Source organism: Echiichthys vipera (genome assembly GCF_963691815.1).
Source record: "Echiichthys vipera genome assembly, chromosome: 9".
In the NCBI taxonomy this organism is placed as follows: Eukaryota; Metazoa; Chordata; class Actinopteri; order Perciformes; family Trachinidae; genus Echiichthys; species Echiichthys vipera.
The window spans coordinates 2,552,799-2,571,043 of record NC_139834.1 but is presented as its reverse complement, the minus strand read 5'-3'; the positions used below and the strand labels follow the sequence as shown (position 1 = coordinate 2,571,043).

Below are 18,245 nucleotides of genomic sequence, written 5' to 3'. Positions count from 1 at the left end.
AGGGGGCGGGGCCTGCCTTTATTTTGAAATGTTCCGTCGTTTACTGGAAAATATTAAAAAAGGTATTTTTTATGGACTGGACTTTGGTTTTATTCATGAAAGAAACACAAAAAATTAATAAAAATAAATAAATATTTATTTATAACCTGAGAGAAAACGTCGCTTTAAAAACTTTAAAAAATAAATATATAAATATTATAAATCTGTAAAATAATAATATTCAAACATCATCATGAAGCAGAAATATCAGTTTTATTATTTATTATATGATGTTTTTATTATATAATTATTAAAATGATATATTACTAATATATTTATCAAATATTACTATTCAATGTATTATATATGATTATGTTATTTAAAATATAATCATATGAAACTATTATAATATAATTAATATATACTTATTTAAAATATAACTATATATTACTATTAAATTATATATAATTATTTGACAGTATTGGATAATTATTATAAATATAATTATATATTAAAAACAGCATAGTTTTATATTACTATTATACATTATAGCTATTAGATGTTATAGTATAGTTTTAATATTTTATTGTTATTCTATTGTATATTATCATATATTATAATTATAGATTACCATTATATATTATAGAATTGTATTATAAATATAATTATATATTAATATATTAATTATTATACATAAGTATTATACTACAAATATATCAAGATTTTTATATCTATATTATAATTATTAGATATCATATATATATGTTATAGTTTATATTATATTTATTATAATTATTAGATGTTATTTGTATATATTTCATATTATTGTTATTTCTGTAGGTGAAGTAATAAATGTTCTTGTTTTCAGATGAATCATAATCTGTGACATCACTGATGATCTGATACTGATCAATAACACACTCTCACATTCACTCACACACACACACACACACACTCTCACTCACTCACATACACACACACACACTCAGCAGTGACATAATAACAAACACTAACAGGAAACTGCAGCTGACTCATTTCTCTTTTCTTCTCTGACGTCGTCTCGTTTGTTTTATTATCGACGTTATTTTATTAATTATTGTTTATTTTTCACTTTCTGTCTTTTATGGTTAAATGTGTTTTTTCTTTTCTGTAAAGCAAATTCAGCCGCGTTTAATGTGAGGAAAGCTTCTTTATGACCAACGTTTTATTATTATTATTTATTAAATTAATTTGACGTATTTGAATCACATTTAAACACAAAATCTGCTCCTCAAAACACACATTTTTAAATATTTTGTGCATCATGTTCAGTGATTTTTAGAGAAAAGTGTCGACGTCACGAGAAAAGGTGATTTGTGACGCGTATGTGACGCCCTGAGAATGGGGATGGGCTCCTGTCGTACAGAAGTGGGCGTGGCTTCCTCTGATTTAAATGATTAAAACAAACAATATAAATAATTATATTTGTTCTACAGCTGTGTGTAGTTCAGGGACCCTGGGAGAACAGAGAGACACCTGACCACACACACACACACACTCTCTAACACACACACACACACACACACACACACACAGAATTAATGTTTACTTCAGTATTAATCCAAACTAAGCTGGATTTCAGAGGCAACAGGATTGTTTTTACTGAGCAGGAGTTTACGTGTGTGTGTGTGTGTGTGTGTGTGTGTGTGTGTGTGTGTGTGTGTGTGTGTGTGTGTGTGTGTGTGTGTGTGTGTGTGTGTGTGACCCGTCTCTCAAATCCAACCTAAATATTTTTCACCTCACGAAAGCTGAAGTTTATATTTAGTATCAAACATTAATTTTTAATAAATAAATTATGTCATTTATTTTTATTATAAGAAAACAGAAAATGAAATAAATGAAACAGTCGTTCAGACGCAAACAAACACTCTTTAATGAAGTCATTTAGTTTCTTTTACCTTTGTCTTTCTGTTAAAAACGTGTTGATTTCTGTTTGACTTTGATTTCAACAGTAAACGTTATATTTGATTAAGACGATGACGTCATCAACCTCGAGTGAACGTTAGTTTCTTTATATTATTAATATATTATATTATTTAAACAAAACTTATAATAATAAACTTAAAATAATATCGCAGAAGAAAAGGTTTGGTTTTACTGTTTTTACACTTGTTTTGTTTTGTGGTTTTATATTTTCTATATTTTACAGTTTTTCAGTTTTGTATTTTCATATTTTTTTAGATTAACAGTTTAGAAATTTAATATTTTTATAGTTTAATATTTTTATAGTTTCATATTTTTATAATTTAATATTTTTATAATTTAATATTTTTATAATTTAATATATTATTTATTAATATTTGTATAGTTTCATATTTTTATAGTTTAATTTTTTAATAGTTTAATATTTTTATAGTTTCATATTTTATAGTTTCATATTTTTTATTTATATTTATATAAATAAATAAATAAAAAGATGGAGCGGAAGTTGAGACGCGTCATCAGGAGAATCTGGAGCATTACGTCACCTCTGCAGCATCCGAGCTCTCTGATTGGTCGATCATCCTGTGGCCTAATAACCACAGTGGCTGGGGGGGGGGGGGGAGAGAGAGAGAGAGAGAGGGAGATAAAAGCACAGACCCTGAAGAAACCAGAGACCCTCCACCTCTGCCCGACTCCTCGGGTCTCTGCCGGTCTCTGCGGGTCTCTGCCGGACTGTGCGGGTCTCTGCCGGACTCCTCTGGACTGTGCGGGTCTCCTCTGGACTGTGCGGGTCTCTGCCGGACTGTGCGGGTCTCTGCCGGACTCTGCGGGTCTCTGCCGGACTGTGCGGGTCTCTGCCCGGCCTGTGGTCCCGCTGCGGCTCGGAGCAGCGGAGCAGGAGGAGAAACAAGGTGAGAAGATGGGCGTCTGTCCTCCAGCACGCACACACACACACGCGCGCGCGCACACACACACTTATATTATTATTAATAATAAAAATAAAAACAATAAAAATATTAAAAACAGTAAATATTAAATGTACTGGAGGAAGGTCAGAAATCCGACTGTCCCTGAACGCATCATCCAGCTGCAGGATTCAAGTTTGTGTTGATGTTCACTGGAATATTATTTATATATATATTTATATTTATTATAATATATATAAACATATATAAAGATATTGTGGGATGTTGAGTATAGATAAAGTGTTTAAAGACAAACTCACCATTTTAATTTGATTTATTTAATTTGACACTTTAAAAAACGTGATTTCTGTTTGTTTTTCTGTTTTCTGCTTTCGTCACTTTAATAACAATAATAATAATAATAATATTAATAATAATGACCATTAACACAACAAAGCTGCAACTACAGATTATTTCCATAATCATTAATCTGGTGAATGTTCGTTTGTTCTGTAAAATGTGATTTAAGTCTTTAAATGTCAAAGATTTTCACTTTATTTGATATAAAACACCTTTGACTTGAAAAATTACATTATTAACTAAATATGAATAATACAACATATGTTGTGTGCTATATATTTAATATTATATGTTATTTTATATTTCCCTGTGTTTATATTGTTCATATTTTTTATATTTTTCTACAGTTTATTGTTTCTTATTGATGCTTTTTCTGTTTGCTATCCACTAGTGAATTATTTTCCTGTCACTCGACAAACTGCTGTAGCTGTAAACGTGATACAAACAAACAATTATAGCGCCACCTCCACAACGTTAGCATGTAGCTGCATGTAGCTTAGTTAGCAGTTATGACTGTGGAGTAGCTAACGTTATAGCAACACTTTCTATCATCAAATTTTACCAATAAAGGCTTCTTAACTAAAAACTACAGAATCAAACAAGTTAAATTAACATCAACCAAGATGCATCTTTCCCTAACGTTAGCATGTAGCTGCATTTATCTTAGCTAGCAGAAAGGCTGGAGTAAAGGTATAGCAAAACGTTTTACCGTACAAACTAATAAACGTTTCTAAATCACATAAACACAAATTCTATCATTTTCCAGCAAGGATACAATCTGAGAATGTGAAGAAATTAAACAAGATGCATCTTTCCCTGATGTTAGCATGTAGCTACATGTAGCTAGTTAGCGGTGACTGACTGTGGAGTAGCTAACGTTATAGCAACACTTTCTATCATCAATTATTATCAATAAAAGCTTCTTAAAAAACTAAAAAACTAAAAAAAACTAAAGAATCAAACAAGTTAAATGAACAACATAAACCAAGTTCACAGCTTTCCCTGATGTTAGCTTGTAGCTAACACAGTTAGCATTGGAACGACCAGAGTAACGTTACAGCAACACTTTACATCAAACCACCGTCAAAATAAAAGCCTCTAAACAAAAACTACACAAACAAGTTTAGTTTCTGCTTTATTTTTTATTTAATGTCACTTTCACAGTAAAATGTGTCGCTACTCCGTAACTGTGTGTTGAGTGTGGACGGCGTCAAGCGTTGATGGCGTTGAGTCTCGATGGTGTTGAGTGTCGATGGCGTTGAGTGTTGAGTGTTGACGATGTTGAGTGTTGATGGCGTTGAGTGTTGATGGCGTTGAGTGTCGATGGCGTTGAGTGTTGACTGTGTTGGGTGTCTGATGGCGTTGAGTGACTATGGCGTAGACTAGAGTGTTGATGACGTTGAGTGCTGATGGCGTTGAGTGTCGATGGCGTTGAGTGTTGATGGCGTTGAGTGTTGATGGCGCTGAGTGTTGATGGCGTTGAGTGTCGATGGCGTTGAGTGTTGATGGCGTTGAGTGTCGATGGCGTTGAGTGTTGACGGCGTTGACTGTTGACGGCGTCAAGCTGAAAGCCTTTTCACAGGAAGTTCCTGCGAGCGAGACGGCGGCGGCGTGCAGCGGATCACAGGAGGCGTTGTGTAACAAAGTGAAGTAGGTCACCGAGTTTCTTCACTTCAGTTTGTTTCATATTCAGGAGGTTTCCACGGCAACAGCCTCTCTGCTTTATGTAATCACTGGTTCATCTTTAAGCGTCACCTGACACCGGCCGGCGTCCAATCAGAGCTGAGGGAGAGGCGATGATGTCATAATTAATAAAACAGGATTCATGAATGAAAGGATCACAACACGAAGCTCTCGACCAATCAGGAGAGAGAGAGAGAGACAGGTGGAGGTGAGACGGCGGTCAGTCACGTTTGTGTTTTTGTTTGTCCGATCAGATGCTAAACAACTACCAAGCTCCGCCCACAGATGACTCCATCGTTCCTATGGACCTAATTGCTAGGCAACAGTATTGGGTCCTTGTTAACTTCCTGTCACTGCAACAGGATACGTATTGACGGTGTTGATGGCGTTGAGTGTGGATGGCGTTGAGTATCAAAAACAAACGTAGCGTCTCCGTCGAAGTCCGTTCTTTCAACTTGATCCAATGGTCCTCGCCTACTGGAGTCTCCATCTTGTCAGCCTTCGCCTCATTTCCTCTGACCAAAAAAGGGCATGTATGTGACGTTGGGGGGAGGGAGAGACGTCCACCTGGCTGACGTTTACTAAATTAGCCACATTAGCTCCACCCTTCGCGAGCTAAAGTGGCTAACAGAACACGCTGCTAGATAAACAGGAGGGGGACTCAATGTTGAGATCTTTTCCTGGGACGAGAGGGAACGGGAGCCATTTTGTGTCTCTAGCGAAGAAAACAGCGTCACGGCCCCAATCCTCCCGCTGCTACAGATTAGCATCTAGTGTCTGTGTCATAGATAGTTAAGGCTAACTTATACCGCAAGTTATAGTGCTAGTGCGTCTATTTAATTAGCATAACAGAGCTAACGCTAACACGGTGTGTTCCTAAGCCATCTTGTTACTATGGAAACACCACCACACGAATGACCACAGTCGAGGTCGAGATGACAGAGTTAGCATGCTAATGATGCTAACTAGCCTCCGAGGAGAAGTGAGGGCCAGAGGCTAGCTGTCACTCAAGAGGCCACGCCCCTAATTATTCATAAACTTTAACCTCCAATAGAATAAAAACTAGCCTGGTATAAAAAAATTATTGATTCATTAATAAAATAAAAGCTAAGTAAAGTAAAACTACGACAGAACAGCTACTTCCTGTTTCGCTACTTTAATGATTTCATCGTTTCTGTTTCAACTTTCAAATGTTTTCGGACCGAGATTCAGATTTTAACACGAGTCGTGAGTCGACAACAAAGATTAATACAGATCAATACAATGAGTCAATAACAAAGACTCATTTTTGGGCGCCGGAAATTAATTATAATAAATTTTATTCATAAAGCACAAAGTTACAAACATTATTGAATAAATCAAATAAATCATTATTAAAAGGTCCTTTCTTTAAAATCCGGCTTCAGCTGTAACTGTGTGTGTGTGTGTGTGTGTGTGTGTGTGTGTGTGTGTGTGTGTGTGTGTGTGTGTGTGTGTGTGTGTGTTTGTGTGTGTGTGTGTGTTGAGATGTAATTACCCAGCTCTCCTCCAATCACAGCGTCTCCAGCAGGACACTTAACGAGCCGCTCGTTAAATTATTAATGTCAACTCATCAATATTCCATCAGCAGCAGCAGCAGATGGTGCGTTCAGGGACCTCCAGTCTGTTTTACAACAGCAGGGAGGAGGTTCACACGATCTGTCCCCGTGCTGCGTTCAGGGACCTTCAGTCTGTTTAACAACAGCAGGGAGGAGGTTCACACGATCTGTCCCTGTGCTGCGTTCAGGGACCTTCAGTCTGTTTAACAACAGCAGGGAGGAGGTTCACACGATCTGTCCCCGTGCTGCGTTCAGGGACCTCCAGTCTGTTTAACAACAGCAGGGAGGAGGTTCACACGATCTGTCCCCGTGCTGCGTTCAGGGTCAATCTGGGAAAACTCCAAACTAAAATAACATCCAGAGAGGACAGAGGTTAAGTTTAGACAACAAAAGGAGATGGTTAAGTTTAGACACTAAAGGTGACGGTTAAGTTTAGACCACTAAAGGAGACGGTTAAGTTTAGACACTAAAGGTGACGGTTAAGTTTAGACGACTAAAGGAGACGGTTAAGTTTAGACGACTAAAGGAGACGGTTAAGTTTAGACGACTAAAGGTGACGGTTAAGTTTAGTCGACTAAAGGAGACGGTTAAGTTTAGACGACTAAAGGTGATGGTTAAGTTTAGACACTAAAGGAGACGGTTAAGTGTAGACGACTAAAGGAGACGGTTAGTTTAGACGACTAAAGGTAATGGTTAAGTTTAGACCACTAAAGGAGACGGTTAGTTTAGACGACTAAAGGTAATGGTTAAGTTTAGACCACTAAAGGTGACCGTTAAGTGTGCTCTTCATAGCTGTAGTTTGAATCCAGACAGGAAGTGGTTCTGGACCTCTGCAGCTGTCAGACTGTAAGTTTCCCATGATGCTTTGGGGGAAGCTGGATGTTTTTGTCTGCAGCCACGTGCACGCTGGTGTACACGTGCACGCTGGTGGACTCGTGCACGCTGGTAGACTCGTGCACGCTGGTGGACTCCTGCACGCTGGTGGACTCGTGCACGCTGGTGGACTCGTGCACACTGGTGGACTCGTGCACGCTCCTCAGGAGAGAACAGCAGGTGGATTATTTCCCTGTGACCTGACGTCCGTCTGCAGCTGCTTCACTCACTGACACACTTTAGTCACACACACACACACACACACACACACACACACACACACACACACACACACACACACACACACACACACACACACACACACACACACACACACACACACACACACTTTACTCACACAACATGAGAACGGCTCGCTTTACTCTGACAACCCACACATGATCTCACATATGATGATATTAATAATAATAACAATAACAATAATAATAATAAAACATGTAATAATAATGATATATACATTATATTCACAGGGCTCTTGACACCAAATATCACATTTGAGTTCATTAAACATTTGTACTAAAATAAGGATTTTATTTTGAAAAATAAAAAGAGTTTAAATAATTTTTCCATCGAGATCAAATAATGTAAAATGTACATTTATGAATGGACCAATCACAGAGCAGCTCTGAGGTCACTTCCTGGCTGGTTGCCATGGCAGCAGAGGCAAGATGTCCCCGTTTCCTGCTGTGTGTGTGTGTGTGTGTGTGTGTGTGTGTGTCTCCTTTAGTCGTCTAAACTTAACGATCACCTTTAGTTGTCTAAACTTAACCGTCACCTTTAGTCGTCTAAACTTAACCGTCACCTTTAGTCGTCTAAACTTAACCGTCTCCTTTAGTCGTCTAAACTTAACCGTCACCTTTAGTCGTCTAAACTTAACCGTCACCTTTAGTCGTCTAAACTTAACCGTCACCTTTTGTCGTCTAAACTTAACCGTCACCTTTAGTCGTCTAAACTTAACCGTCACCTTTTGTCGTCTAAACTTAACCGTCACCTTTAGTCGTCTAAACTTAACCGTCTCCTTTAGTCGTCTAAACTTAACCGTCACCTTTTGTCGTCTAAACTTAACCGTCACCTTTTGTCGTCTAAACTTAACCGTCACCTTTAGTCGTCTAAACTTAACCGTCACCTTTTGTCGTCTAAACTTAACCGTCACCTTTAGTCGTCTACACTTAACCGTCTCCTTTAGTCGTCTAAACTTAAACGTCTCCTTTAGTGTCTAAACTTAACCGTCACCTTTAGTCGTCTTAACTTAACCCTCATACCGACCGTTAAACCTGGAAATCCAGATGATAAAGTCAGAAATGGTCAAAAGTAAAAATATTATATGATGACATCACTTCCTGTGTGTTTCCTTCTAGCTGTAGATGTGACCACGCCTCCTCTGACCCCCAGCTGTTGCCACGGTTGCCGCCCCCAGTGCATCATGGGATTTGCAGTCCTTTTCTCCCTCCTCCTCTCTCTGGTGACATCATCAGTGTGTGCCGGAGTGGGCGGGGCCAGTCAAGGTAAAGCCAGTCACACAAACAGCAGGTGGACACAGGTGGAGGTGCAGGTGAACGCTGAGGTGTGTGTTGTGTCCCGTAGGTGGCGCTGCGCTGTGTCCTCTGCAGTGCGTGTGTGAGACGCGGCCCTGGTACACGCCACAGTCCGTGTACCACCAGGCCCGGACGGTGGACTGCAACGAGCTGCACGTGCGCGGAGTTCCAGCCAACGTTTCCCACGACACGCAGGTGACGTCTCGCCGTGTAACGCCGTCCTAATGAACCCGTGGACTGAAAGTGAGCGTGGCTTAAACGTGCTGTCGGCGTGTTTCAGGTGCTGCTGCTGCAGAGTAACAACATCTCGTCCATCACCACAGAACTGCAGAGTCTCAGCAACCTGACGGAACTGGACCTGTCCCAGAACCACTTCACACAGGTTTGGAATCAATTTAAAAAAACGGACCTAGCGTCTCCTTCAGGGTCCGTTCTCTCAACGTGATCCAGTCGTCCTCGCCTACGGGAGTCGCCATCTTGTCAGACTTTGTCTCCGCCTCATTTCCTCTGACCAAAAAAGGGCATGTATGTGACGTTGGGGGGAGGGGCGTACGTCCACCTGGCTGACGTAAACTGAATTAGCCACATTAGCTCAACCATTTTGGCTCTCGCACCAGATTTTTGAACTGTTCGGCGCCAAAAACAACTTGGTTCAGAACCTGAGAGACGGTTCCACATTGGAACCGGAAAATAGCGTTTTTTTAAGTTTAAAGTGGTTCAACCGTGACGACACCGGTGGCGTGCATTCTGTGGCCGCCCTCCGCTGCTGACCCGTCCTTGACTACAATGGTTCTGTGCAAAACTTATGGAAACACGGGCTGGTTTCTTCCGACGGCACCACGGTTCTAATGATTCTGATCAGAACAGGCTCAAGAACCCGTTCCCTGGCGGTCGAAAGGCGATGTTTGTGTTTGCGATGTCCTTCTGCTCAAAGCTCAAGGAAGAACTGTGGTTCTGTTCCTCTGTGTGCAGGTGAGCTCTATGGGTCTGTCCACTCTGGACCGGTTGGTGACTCTGTACCTGGAGGAGAACCTCATTGAGGAGCTGGAGGACTTCAGTCTGAGGAACCTGTCCAGTCTGGAGGAGCTCTACATCAACCACAACCGCATTTCCTCAATCGGGTCCAAAGCTTTTGCTGGACTTACCAACCTGCTGCGGTAAGACCCGCTTCTCCTTCATCATCATGTTCTCGTTCTTGCTCTGACCATTAGAACCACCTGAATCTTGCAGGACCACAAGTTCTACATACAGAACCACTAGAACTTTGTCAATGACCACCAGGACCTCCTACAGGAACACTAGATCCTTCCAAATGACCACCATACGATCCTAAAAGATCTATAGAACCTCCTAAAAGTTCTTTCTAGAGATCACTAGAATCGCCTAAACTCTGGCGTTCTAAGACATCCTAAGATATCACTACAAACACCATATTGGCCCCTAGAACCTACTCAGTAACCACTAAAATAACTTTGAAGACCAGGACCAAAGGAACCACCTAAAGGGTCTCAAGAGGCCCCTAAGTTACCACTAGAGTCTCCGAAAAGACCCTTGAAAATCCCAGAAGCCTTAGATCCACCTCAATGACCATAGAACCTCTTAAAGTATTTGTAGAACCACTCACATGAACTGCAGAACTTCATTGGTGAACAACAAACTACCTTAAGGTCATAGACAGTATAACCTCTTAAAGGATCACTAGAACCCCCGATAGGACCCATATAATCTCTTCAATGACCACAAACACCGACGCTTGAGGTTCTAATGACCACAAGACATATTGAAATACCACAAGAACCACCTAAACGACCTCTAGAACACCATCAGCAACCACTAGAACGACTTGAGACCACCTCAACGTCCACTAGAGCAAACTAAAGGTCCCCAAGTAACCTCTAGAACCTCCTCAATAAAAGGGTCACAGAAAGCTACAGGGGCCTTAGATCTACCTAAAGGCCTACAGGAACCTCTTATAAGATCTCTGGAACCACTCACAAGAACCCTAGAACCGTCTCTGTGGCCAGAAAAGAAAACCTTAATGTCACACAGAACCTCTTTAATGATCGAAAGAACCTCCTAAAGGAATGCTAGAGGTTCAAATGACCACAAGACTTCCTTAAATACCACCTAAACTACCTACATGAGCACCAGAACCTCCTCGGTGTCAACGAGAACCATTTGAAAGGCTATTAAGAACACCTAAACATCCACAAGGACCCTGAGTACCCTCCCATTACCTCTAGAACTCCCTCAATTAGTAGAAGAACCCCCTAAAAGACCTCAAGAGCCCCCTAGAATTCCACTGTCCCAAAGGGCCCTTGACACAGGATCAGTGGCCATGGGATCTCTTAAAAGATCTCTAGAACCACGTCCCTAGAACCTTCTCTGTGACCAGGAAATTACCTTAAGGTCAAATAGAACCACTTAAATGATCGCTAGAACCTCCTAAAGGAATGATAGAGGTTCAAATGACCACAGGACTTCCTTTAATACCACCTAAACTACCTAGATGAGCACTAGAACCTCCTCAGTGACTAGAACCCCCTGAATGGCTATTAAAACCACCTAAACATCCACAAGGACCCTTGGTACCCTCCCAGTACCACTAGAACTCCCTCAAATAGTAGAGTAACCCCTAAAAGACCTCAAGAGCCCCCTAGAATTCCACTGTCCCAAAGGGCCCTTGACATAGGATCCTCAGGGGCCATAGGATCTCTTAAAAGATCTCTAGAACCACATCCCCAGAACCTTCTCTGTGACCAGAGAAATGACCTTAAGTTCAAATAGAACCACTTAAATGATCGATAGAACCTCCTAAAGGAATGCTAGAGGTTCAAATGACCACAAGACTTCCTTAAATACCACCACAACTACCTAGATGAGCACTAGAACCTCCTCAGTGACAAGCAGAACCCTTTGAAAGGCTATTAAGACCACCTAAACATCCACAAGGACCCTTGGTACCCTCCCAGTACCTCTAGAACTCCCTCAAATAGTAGAGGAACCCCTAAAAGACCTCAAGAGCCCCCTAGTATTCCACTTACCCAAAGGGCCCTTGACATAGGATCCTTAGATCCACCTCAGTGACCACGGGACAAGATCTCTAGAACCACGTCCCTAGAACCTTCTTTGTGACCAGAGAAATTACCTTAAGGTCGCATAGAACCACTTAAATGATCATTAGAACCTCCTAAAAGGGTAAAAGTGTCTGACGCAGTGCCCTCTGCTTGGTCCTGTAGGCTCCACTTGAATTCCAACCGACTGGTGGCCATCGACAGCCGCTGGTTCGATTCCCTGCCATCCCTGGAGATCCTGATGATCGGGGAGAACCCCATCCTGGGTCTGGAGGAGAAGAACTTCCTCCCTCTGTCCCGCCTCCACAGCCTGGTGCTGGCTGGGATGGGTCTGGCCTCCGTCCCCTCCGCCGCCTTCCTGGGCCTCGACTACCTGGAGAGCCTCTCCTTCTACGACAACCGGCTGAGGTGAGCGCGCCCGCCGGTGCAGTGCACTTTGACCAGCTCCGGCTGGAGCACGGGCTGATGTGACTGCGGTTCTCTCCGCAGGTCTGTACCCCGGGACGCTCTGAGCGTGCTCCCGAACCTGAAGTTCCTGGACCTGAACAGGAACCCGATCCGCCGAGTCCAGCAGGGAGATTTCCAGAACCTTCAGCACCTGGAGGAGCTCAGGTCGGTCTGAGGACTCAAGATGTCCCGATCAGAGTCCTTTAATACTGATCACCTGATATTTATATTCACCTAAAAATACGGATTAATATTGACATCCTCGGTTTTTCACGCCCTCGACGCAACAGCGCGGGTTCGATTCCCACCTGCGGCCCTTTGCTGCATGTTGCCCCCCCCCCCCCTCTGTCCTGTTATAATAATAATAATAATAATATTAATAATAATAATATTAATAAATAAAATGGTGTTTGTGTTCCAGTCTGAACAACATGGAGGAGCTGCTGATGGTGGAGCGAGGATCTTTCCAGAACCTTCCAGAAATCGCCAAAGTGGAGATCTGCAGCAACCCACAGCTGTCCTACATCGACCCGCAGGCCTTCAGGTACCTGTCTGTGTGTGTGTGTGTGTGTGTGTGTGTGTGTGTGTGTGTGTTTGTGTCTGTGTCTGTGTGTGTGTGTGTGTGTGTGTGTCTGTGTGTGTGTCTGTCTGTGTGTGTGTGTGTGTGTTTGTGTGTGTGTGTGTGTGTGTGTCTGTCTGTCTGCATGTCTGTCTGTCTGTGTGTGTGTGTGTGTCTGTGTGTGTGTTTGTCTCTGTGTGTGTGTGTGTGTGTGTGTGTGTGTTTGTGTCTGTGTGTGTGTGTGTCTCTGTCTTCATGTCTGTCTGTGTGTCTGTGTGTATGTCTGTGTGTGTGTGTGTGTGTGTGTGTGTCTGTGTGTGTGTGTGTGTGTGTCTGTGTGTGCGTGTGTGTGTGTCTGTGTGTGTGTGTCTGTGTGTCTGTCTGTCTGTGTGTGTGTGTGTGTTTGTGTGTCTCTGTCTTCATGTCTGTCTGTCTGTCTGTGTGTGTGTCTGTGTGTGTGTGCGTGTCTGTGTGTGCGTGTGTGTGTGTGTCTGTGTGTGCGTGTGTGTGTGTGTCTGTGTGTCTGTGTGTGCGTGTGTGTGTCTGTGTGTATGTGTCTGTCTGTCTGTCTGTGTGTGTCTGTCGGTCTGTGCATGTGTGTGTGTGTGTGTGTGTGTCTGTCGGTCTGTGCATGTGTGTGTGTGTGTGTGTGTCTCTCTCTCTCTCTAACTGTCGGTCTATCTGTGTGTGTGTGTGTCTGTGTGTCTGTCTGTGGGTCTGTGTGTGTCTGTCTTTCTCTCTCTGTCTGTCTTTTTTGTGATCGTTTGCTGTAATGTGATTGGCTGTTCCTTTCTTCTTCTTCTCTTGTGTCTCGCCCCCGGCGCTCAGCGAGCTGCCGTCCCTGCGGGCGCTCCTGGTGCACAGTAACCAGCTGGGCCTGGTGTCCGGCGAGCTGCTGTCCTCGCTGGCGTCCCTGGAGGAGGTGTCGCTGCACTCCAACCCTCTGCGCTGCGACTGCCTGTCCTCCTGGGGACCGCACCTGGGCAACCAATCGCACCTCAAGCTGCTGGAGTCCTCCATCACCCTCTGCGCCTCCCCGCCGCACCTGATTGGTCGGGAGCTGCAGGAGGTGGTGGGGGCCGGGTGGGGCGGGGGCGGGGCCAACAGCTGCCTGCCTCACATCTCTCCTCACGCCTTCCCGCCCGCCATGAACGTCAGCGCCGGGCAGCCAATCACACTGGAGTGCTGGGCCGATGCCGACCCCGCCCCCCAGTTTTACTGGGTAACGCCCACTGGAGACAAGGTGTGTGTGTGAGTGTGTGTGTGTGTGTGTGTGTGTGTGTGTGTGTGTGTGTGTGTGTGTGTGTGTGTGTGTGTGTGTGTGTGTGTGTGTGTGTGTGTGTGTGTGTGTGTGTGTGTGTGTGTGTGTGTGTGTCTGTGTCTGTGTGTGTGTGTTTTAATCTAATTATAAAGATAAAGTATTCATTAACTTGAAATTATTAATTAATTAATTTTATTATATTTACATTTAAATATACATTTTTATTATATTTTATTATATCAGACTTTGAGATGTATTTGTATTATTAAAATATGATTTCTATTATATATTTATTTTTTATTTATAATTGTTATTATTTTTGTATCAATTGTTTTAATCAAATAAATAAATAAATAATTTTTAATTATTAACTTAAATTATTCATTAATTTATTATATTTATATTTTTGTGTATTTAAAAATAACATTTATATTTTATATTAATATGAATTTTATTATATTACACTTTGAGATGTATTTGCATTATTGAAATAAGCTTTTTATTATTCTTTTTATTATAATTATTTAAGAATAAAATGTTACCAAATTAGAAAGATGTGGTGGTTATAAACTCGGAATTCATAATTAATTTATTATTTTTTTATTTAGTTAGTTTTATTTATATATTATTGTCATCATAAATATTAATATTATTGTTATTATATTACACTTTGATTAGATGTATTTGCATTTTTAAAATTTGCTTTTTTAATTCATTTATTATTGTTTTTATTTTATGAATCAGTTTTTATCAAATTTGAAATATAAAGTAGTCATAAACTTGAAATATTAATCAATTTATTCTATTTATTTTGTTTTATTGTCAGTTTTATTTATATATTATTGTCATCATTATAAATATTAATATTATTTAATATTATTATATCACACTTTGGGATGTATTTGTCTTATTAAAAATACTTTTTATAATTTATTTATTATTATTATTTTATTATTTATTTTATTGAAGTTGTGACCTTAGAATAAAAACATTTAAATATCACAGTAACAGTTTCCTTGTCGCTGTCTCACCTGGCCAGATGAGCTCGGAGGCGGTGGCTGAACCAATCATATCAGAGGAGGGGCGTGGCCTGAGCAGGAAGAAGAAGAAGAAGCACCGTGTGTTGGAGCCCGGGGCGCTGGTCATCGAGCACGCCGAGGCGTCAGACGCAGGTCGGTGTGCGCCCCATCCTCTGTCCTGGTGACGATTCATGACACAGACGTTTGACACCTGTGCGTCTCTCTCTCAGGTGTGTACACGTGTGTGGCGTGGAACATGGAGGGTGCCGACACCAAGAGCGTCTCCGTGTTCGTGGACTCTCAGGGGTCAGGTGGGAGGAGCCAGTGGGGCGGCGAGCCCGGCAGAGAGCAGCCGTGGCCGGGGAACTCGTCCGGCGCCGCAGCCTCTCTGGTGGTGCTGGCGAAGGTACCGCCATTTTTTTATCGCTTTAATAATCTGCTGTCATGTGTGTTTTATTTTATGAAGCTCTAATGACTGTTTCCTGTTTCCTGTCTCATGTCTCCTGTTTCCTGTCTCCTGTTTCCTCTCACTTGTTTCCTGTTTCCTCTCTCCTGTTTCCTGTCTCCTGTTTCCTGTCTCATGTTTCCTGTTTCCTCTCTCCTGTTTCCTGTTTCCTGTTTCCTGTCTCATGTTTCCTGTTTCCTGTTTCCTGTCTCATGTTTCCTGTTTCCTGTTTCCTGTCTCCTGTTTCCTGTTTCCTTTCTCCTGTTTCCTGTTTCCTGTCTCCTGTTTCCTGTTTCCTCTCTCCTGTTTCCTGTCTCCTGTCTCCTGTTTCCTGTTTCCTGTCTCCTGTTTCCTGTTTCCTTCCTCCTGTTTCCTGTTTCCTGTTTCCTTCCTCCTGTTTCCTGTTTCCTCTTTCCTTCCTCCTGTTTCCTGTCTCCTGTTTCCTGTCTCCTCTCTCCTGTTTCCTGTTTCCTGTTTCCTGTCTCATGTTTCCTGTTTCCTGTTTCCTGTCTCATGTTTCCTGTCTCCTGTTTCCTGTTTCCTGTCTCCTGTTTCCTGTCTCCTGTCTCCTATTTCGCGTTTTCTGTCTCCTGTTTCCTGTTTCCTGTCTCCTCTTTCCTGTCTTCTGTTTCCTGTCTCCTGTTTCCTGTTTCCTGTTTCATGTTTCATGTTTCCTGTTTCCTCTCTCTTGTCTCCTGTTTCCTGTTTCCTGTCTCCTGTTTCCTGTTTCATGTTTCATGTTTCCTGTTTCCTCTCTCTTGTTTCCTGTCTCCTGTCTCCTGTCTCATGTCTCCTGTTTCCTGTCTCCCGTCTTCTGTTTCCTGTTTCATGTCTCCTGTTTCCTGTTTCCTGTCTCCTGTTTCCTGTCTCCTGTTTCCTGTCTCCTGTTTCCTGTTTCCTGTCTCCTGTTTCCTGTTTCCTCTCTTCTGTTTCCTTTTTCCTGTCTCCTGTTTCCTGTCTCCTGTCTCCTGTTTCCTGTTTCCTGTTTCCTCTCTCCTGTTTCCTGTTTCCTGTTTCCTGTGCAGGTGGTGCACGCCCAGTCGGTGGTGTTGGAGTGGAAGTTGTTTCCCAGCGGCGCAGCTTCGTCCGTGGGTCAGAACCAGCCGGACGCTCCCCTCCCTCTGACCCGCTGGACCAGCGCCACCGTGCACATCGACAACCCTCAGATCAGCTACACCGCCAAGGTGACCACACCCACCCTCTGACGCTACACCTGTCTGTTAACAAACACTAAGATAGAGGGGGAGGGGCCTGAGAGACAAACAGAAGGGCAGAAACACCTGAGAGAGGGGGGAGGAGCCTGAGAGACAAACAGAAGGGCAGAAACACCTGAGAGAGAGGGGGAGGAGCCTGACAGACAAACCAAAGGGTAGAAACACCTGAGAGAGAGAGAAGGAGGAGCCTGACAGACAAACAGAAGGGCAGAAACACCTGAGAGAGAGGTGGAGGAGCCTGAGAGACAAACAGAAGGGCAGAAACACCTGAGAGAGAGGGGGAGGAGCCTGACAGACAAACCGAAGGGTAGAAACACCTGAGAGAGAGAGAGGGAGGAGCCTGACAGACAAACAGAAGGGCAGAAACACCTGAGAGAGAGGGGGAGGAGCCTGACAGACAAACAGAAGGGCAGAAACACCTGAGAGAGAGAGGGAGAGGAGCCTGACAGACAAACAGACGGGAAGAAACACCTGAGAGAGAGGGGGAGGGGCCTGACTGAACTATGAATGATTAAAACACTGCTCTCTCCCCCGTCTGTCTCCCCCGTCCTCCCCCTCAGGTCCCGGTGGACGTCCAGGAGTACAACCTGACGCACCTCCTCCCCGCCACAGAGTACCACGTCTGCCTCACCGTCTACTCCTCCCCTCCCTTCCCCTTCCCCTTCTCCTCCTCCTCCTCCCCCTCTTCCTCCCCCGTCCACACTTCCTGTCTGAACGTCACCACTAAGGAGACGGGCTTCTCGGTGGAGCTGGTGGCGACGCGGCGCAGCAGCGTGGCGTTGGCAGCCGTCATGGGCTCCATGTTTGCCCTGTCCATCATGGCGCTGCTGGTGTTCTACATGGGCCGCCGCGTGCAGCAGCACAAGTCCTGCGGGCACTCGCTGAAGAAGTACATGCAGCACGCCACCTCCATCCCCCTGAACGAGCTGTACCCGCCGCTCATCACGCTGTGGGAGAGCGAGGCCGAGAAGGACAAGGAGGACAAGGAGGAGGAGGAGAGGGAGGCAGGGGAGAGGGCGGAGGAGGCCGGGGGGAGTCAGATCGACACCACGAAGACGTACATGTGGTAGCCGGAGGAGGCGGGAGGGCGCCGAAAGACGTTAAAGACAGTTAACGGAGGGACGGAGAGAAACCGGATAAAGGTTACCAGCAAAGAGAGAGAGAGTTTACAGGAGTCAGTGAGGAGCCTGACAGACAAACAGAAGGGCAGAAAAACACCTGAGAGAGAGGGGGAGGAGCCTGACAGACAAACAGAAGGGTAGAAAACCACCTGGGAGAGAGGGGGAGGAGCCTGAGAGACAAACAGAAGGGCAGAAACACCTGAGAGAGGG

General features: G+C 43.4%; 1 protein-coding gene across 1 annotated transcript; it reads left to right on the top strand.

Annotated features, from left to right (window-relative positions):
- Positions 1-2,816: 2,816 nt before the first annotated feature.
- Positions 2,817-17,984, top strand: LOC310951849 (leucine-rich repeat neuronal protein 1; the record flags this gene model as incomplete). Its single annotated transcript, XM_083920289.1, has 13 exons — positions 2,817-2,852; positions 8,719-8,865; positions 8,945-9,090; positions 9,176-9,277; positions 9,868-10,052; positions 12,135-12,377; positions 12,459-12,581; positions 12,838-12,960; positions 13,804-14,218; positions 15,276-15,408; positions 15,486-15,661; positions 16,726-16,884; positions 17,475-17,984. The coding sequence occupies exons 2-13, from the start codon at positions 8,784-8,786 to the stop codon at positions 17,982-17,984; spliced, it is 2,397 nt and encodes a 798-aa protein (XP_083776415.1). The 5' UTR covers positions 2,817-2,852; positions 8,719-8,783.
- Between the last annotated feature and the right edge of the window lie 261 nt (positions 17,985-18,245).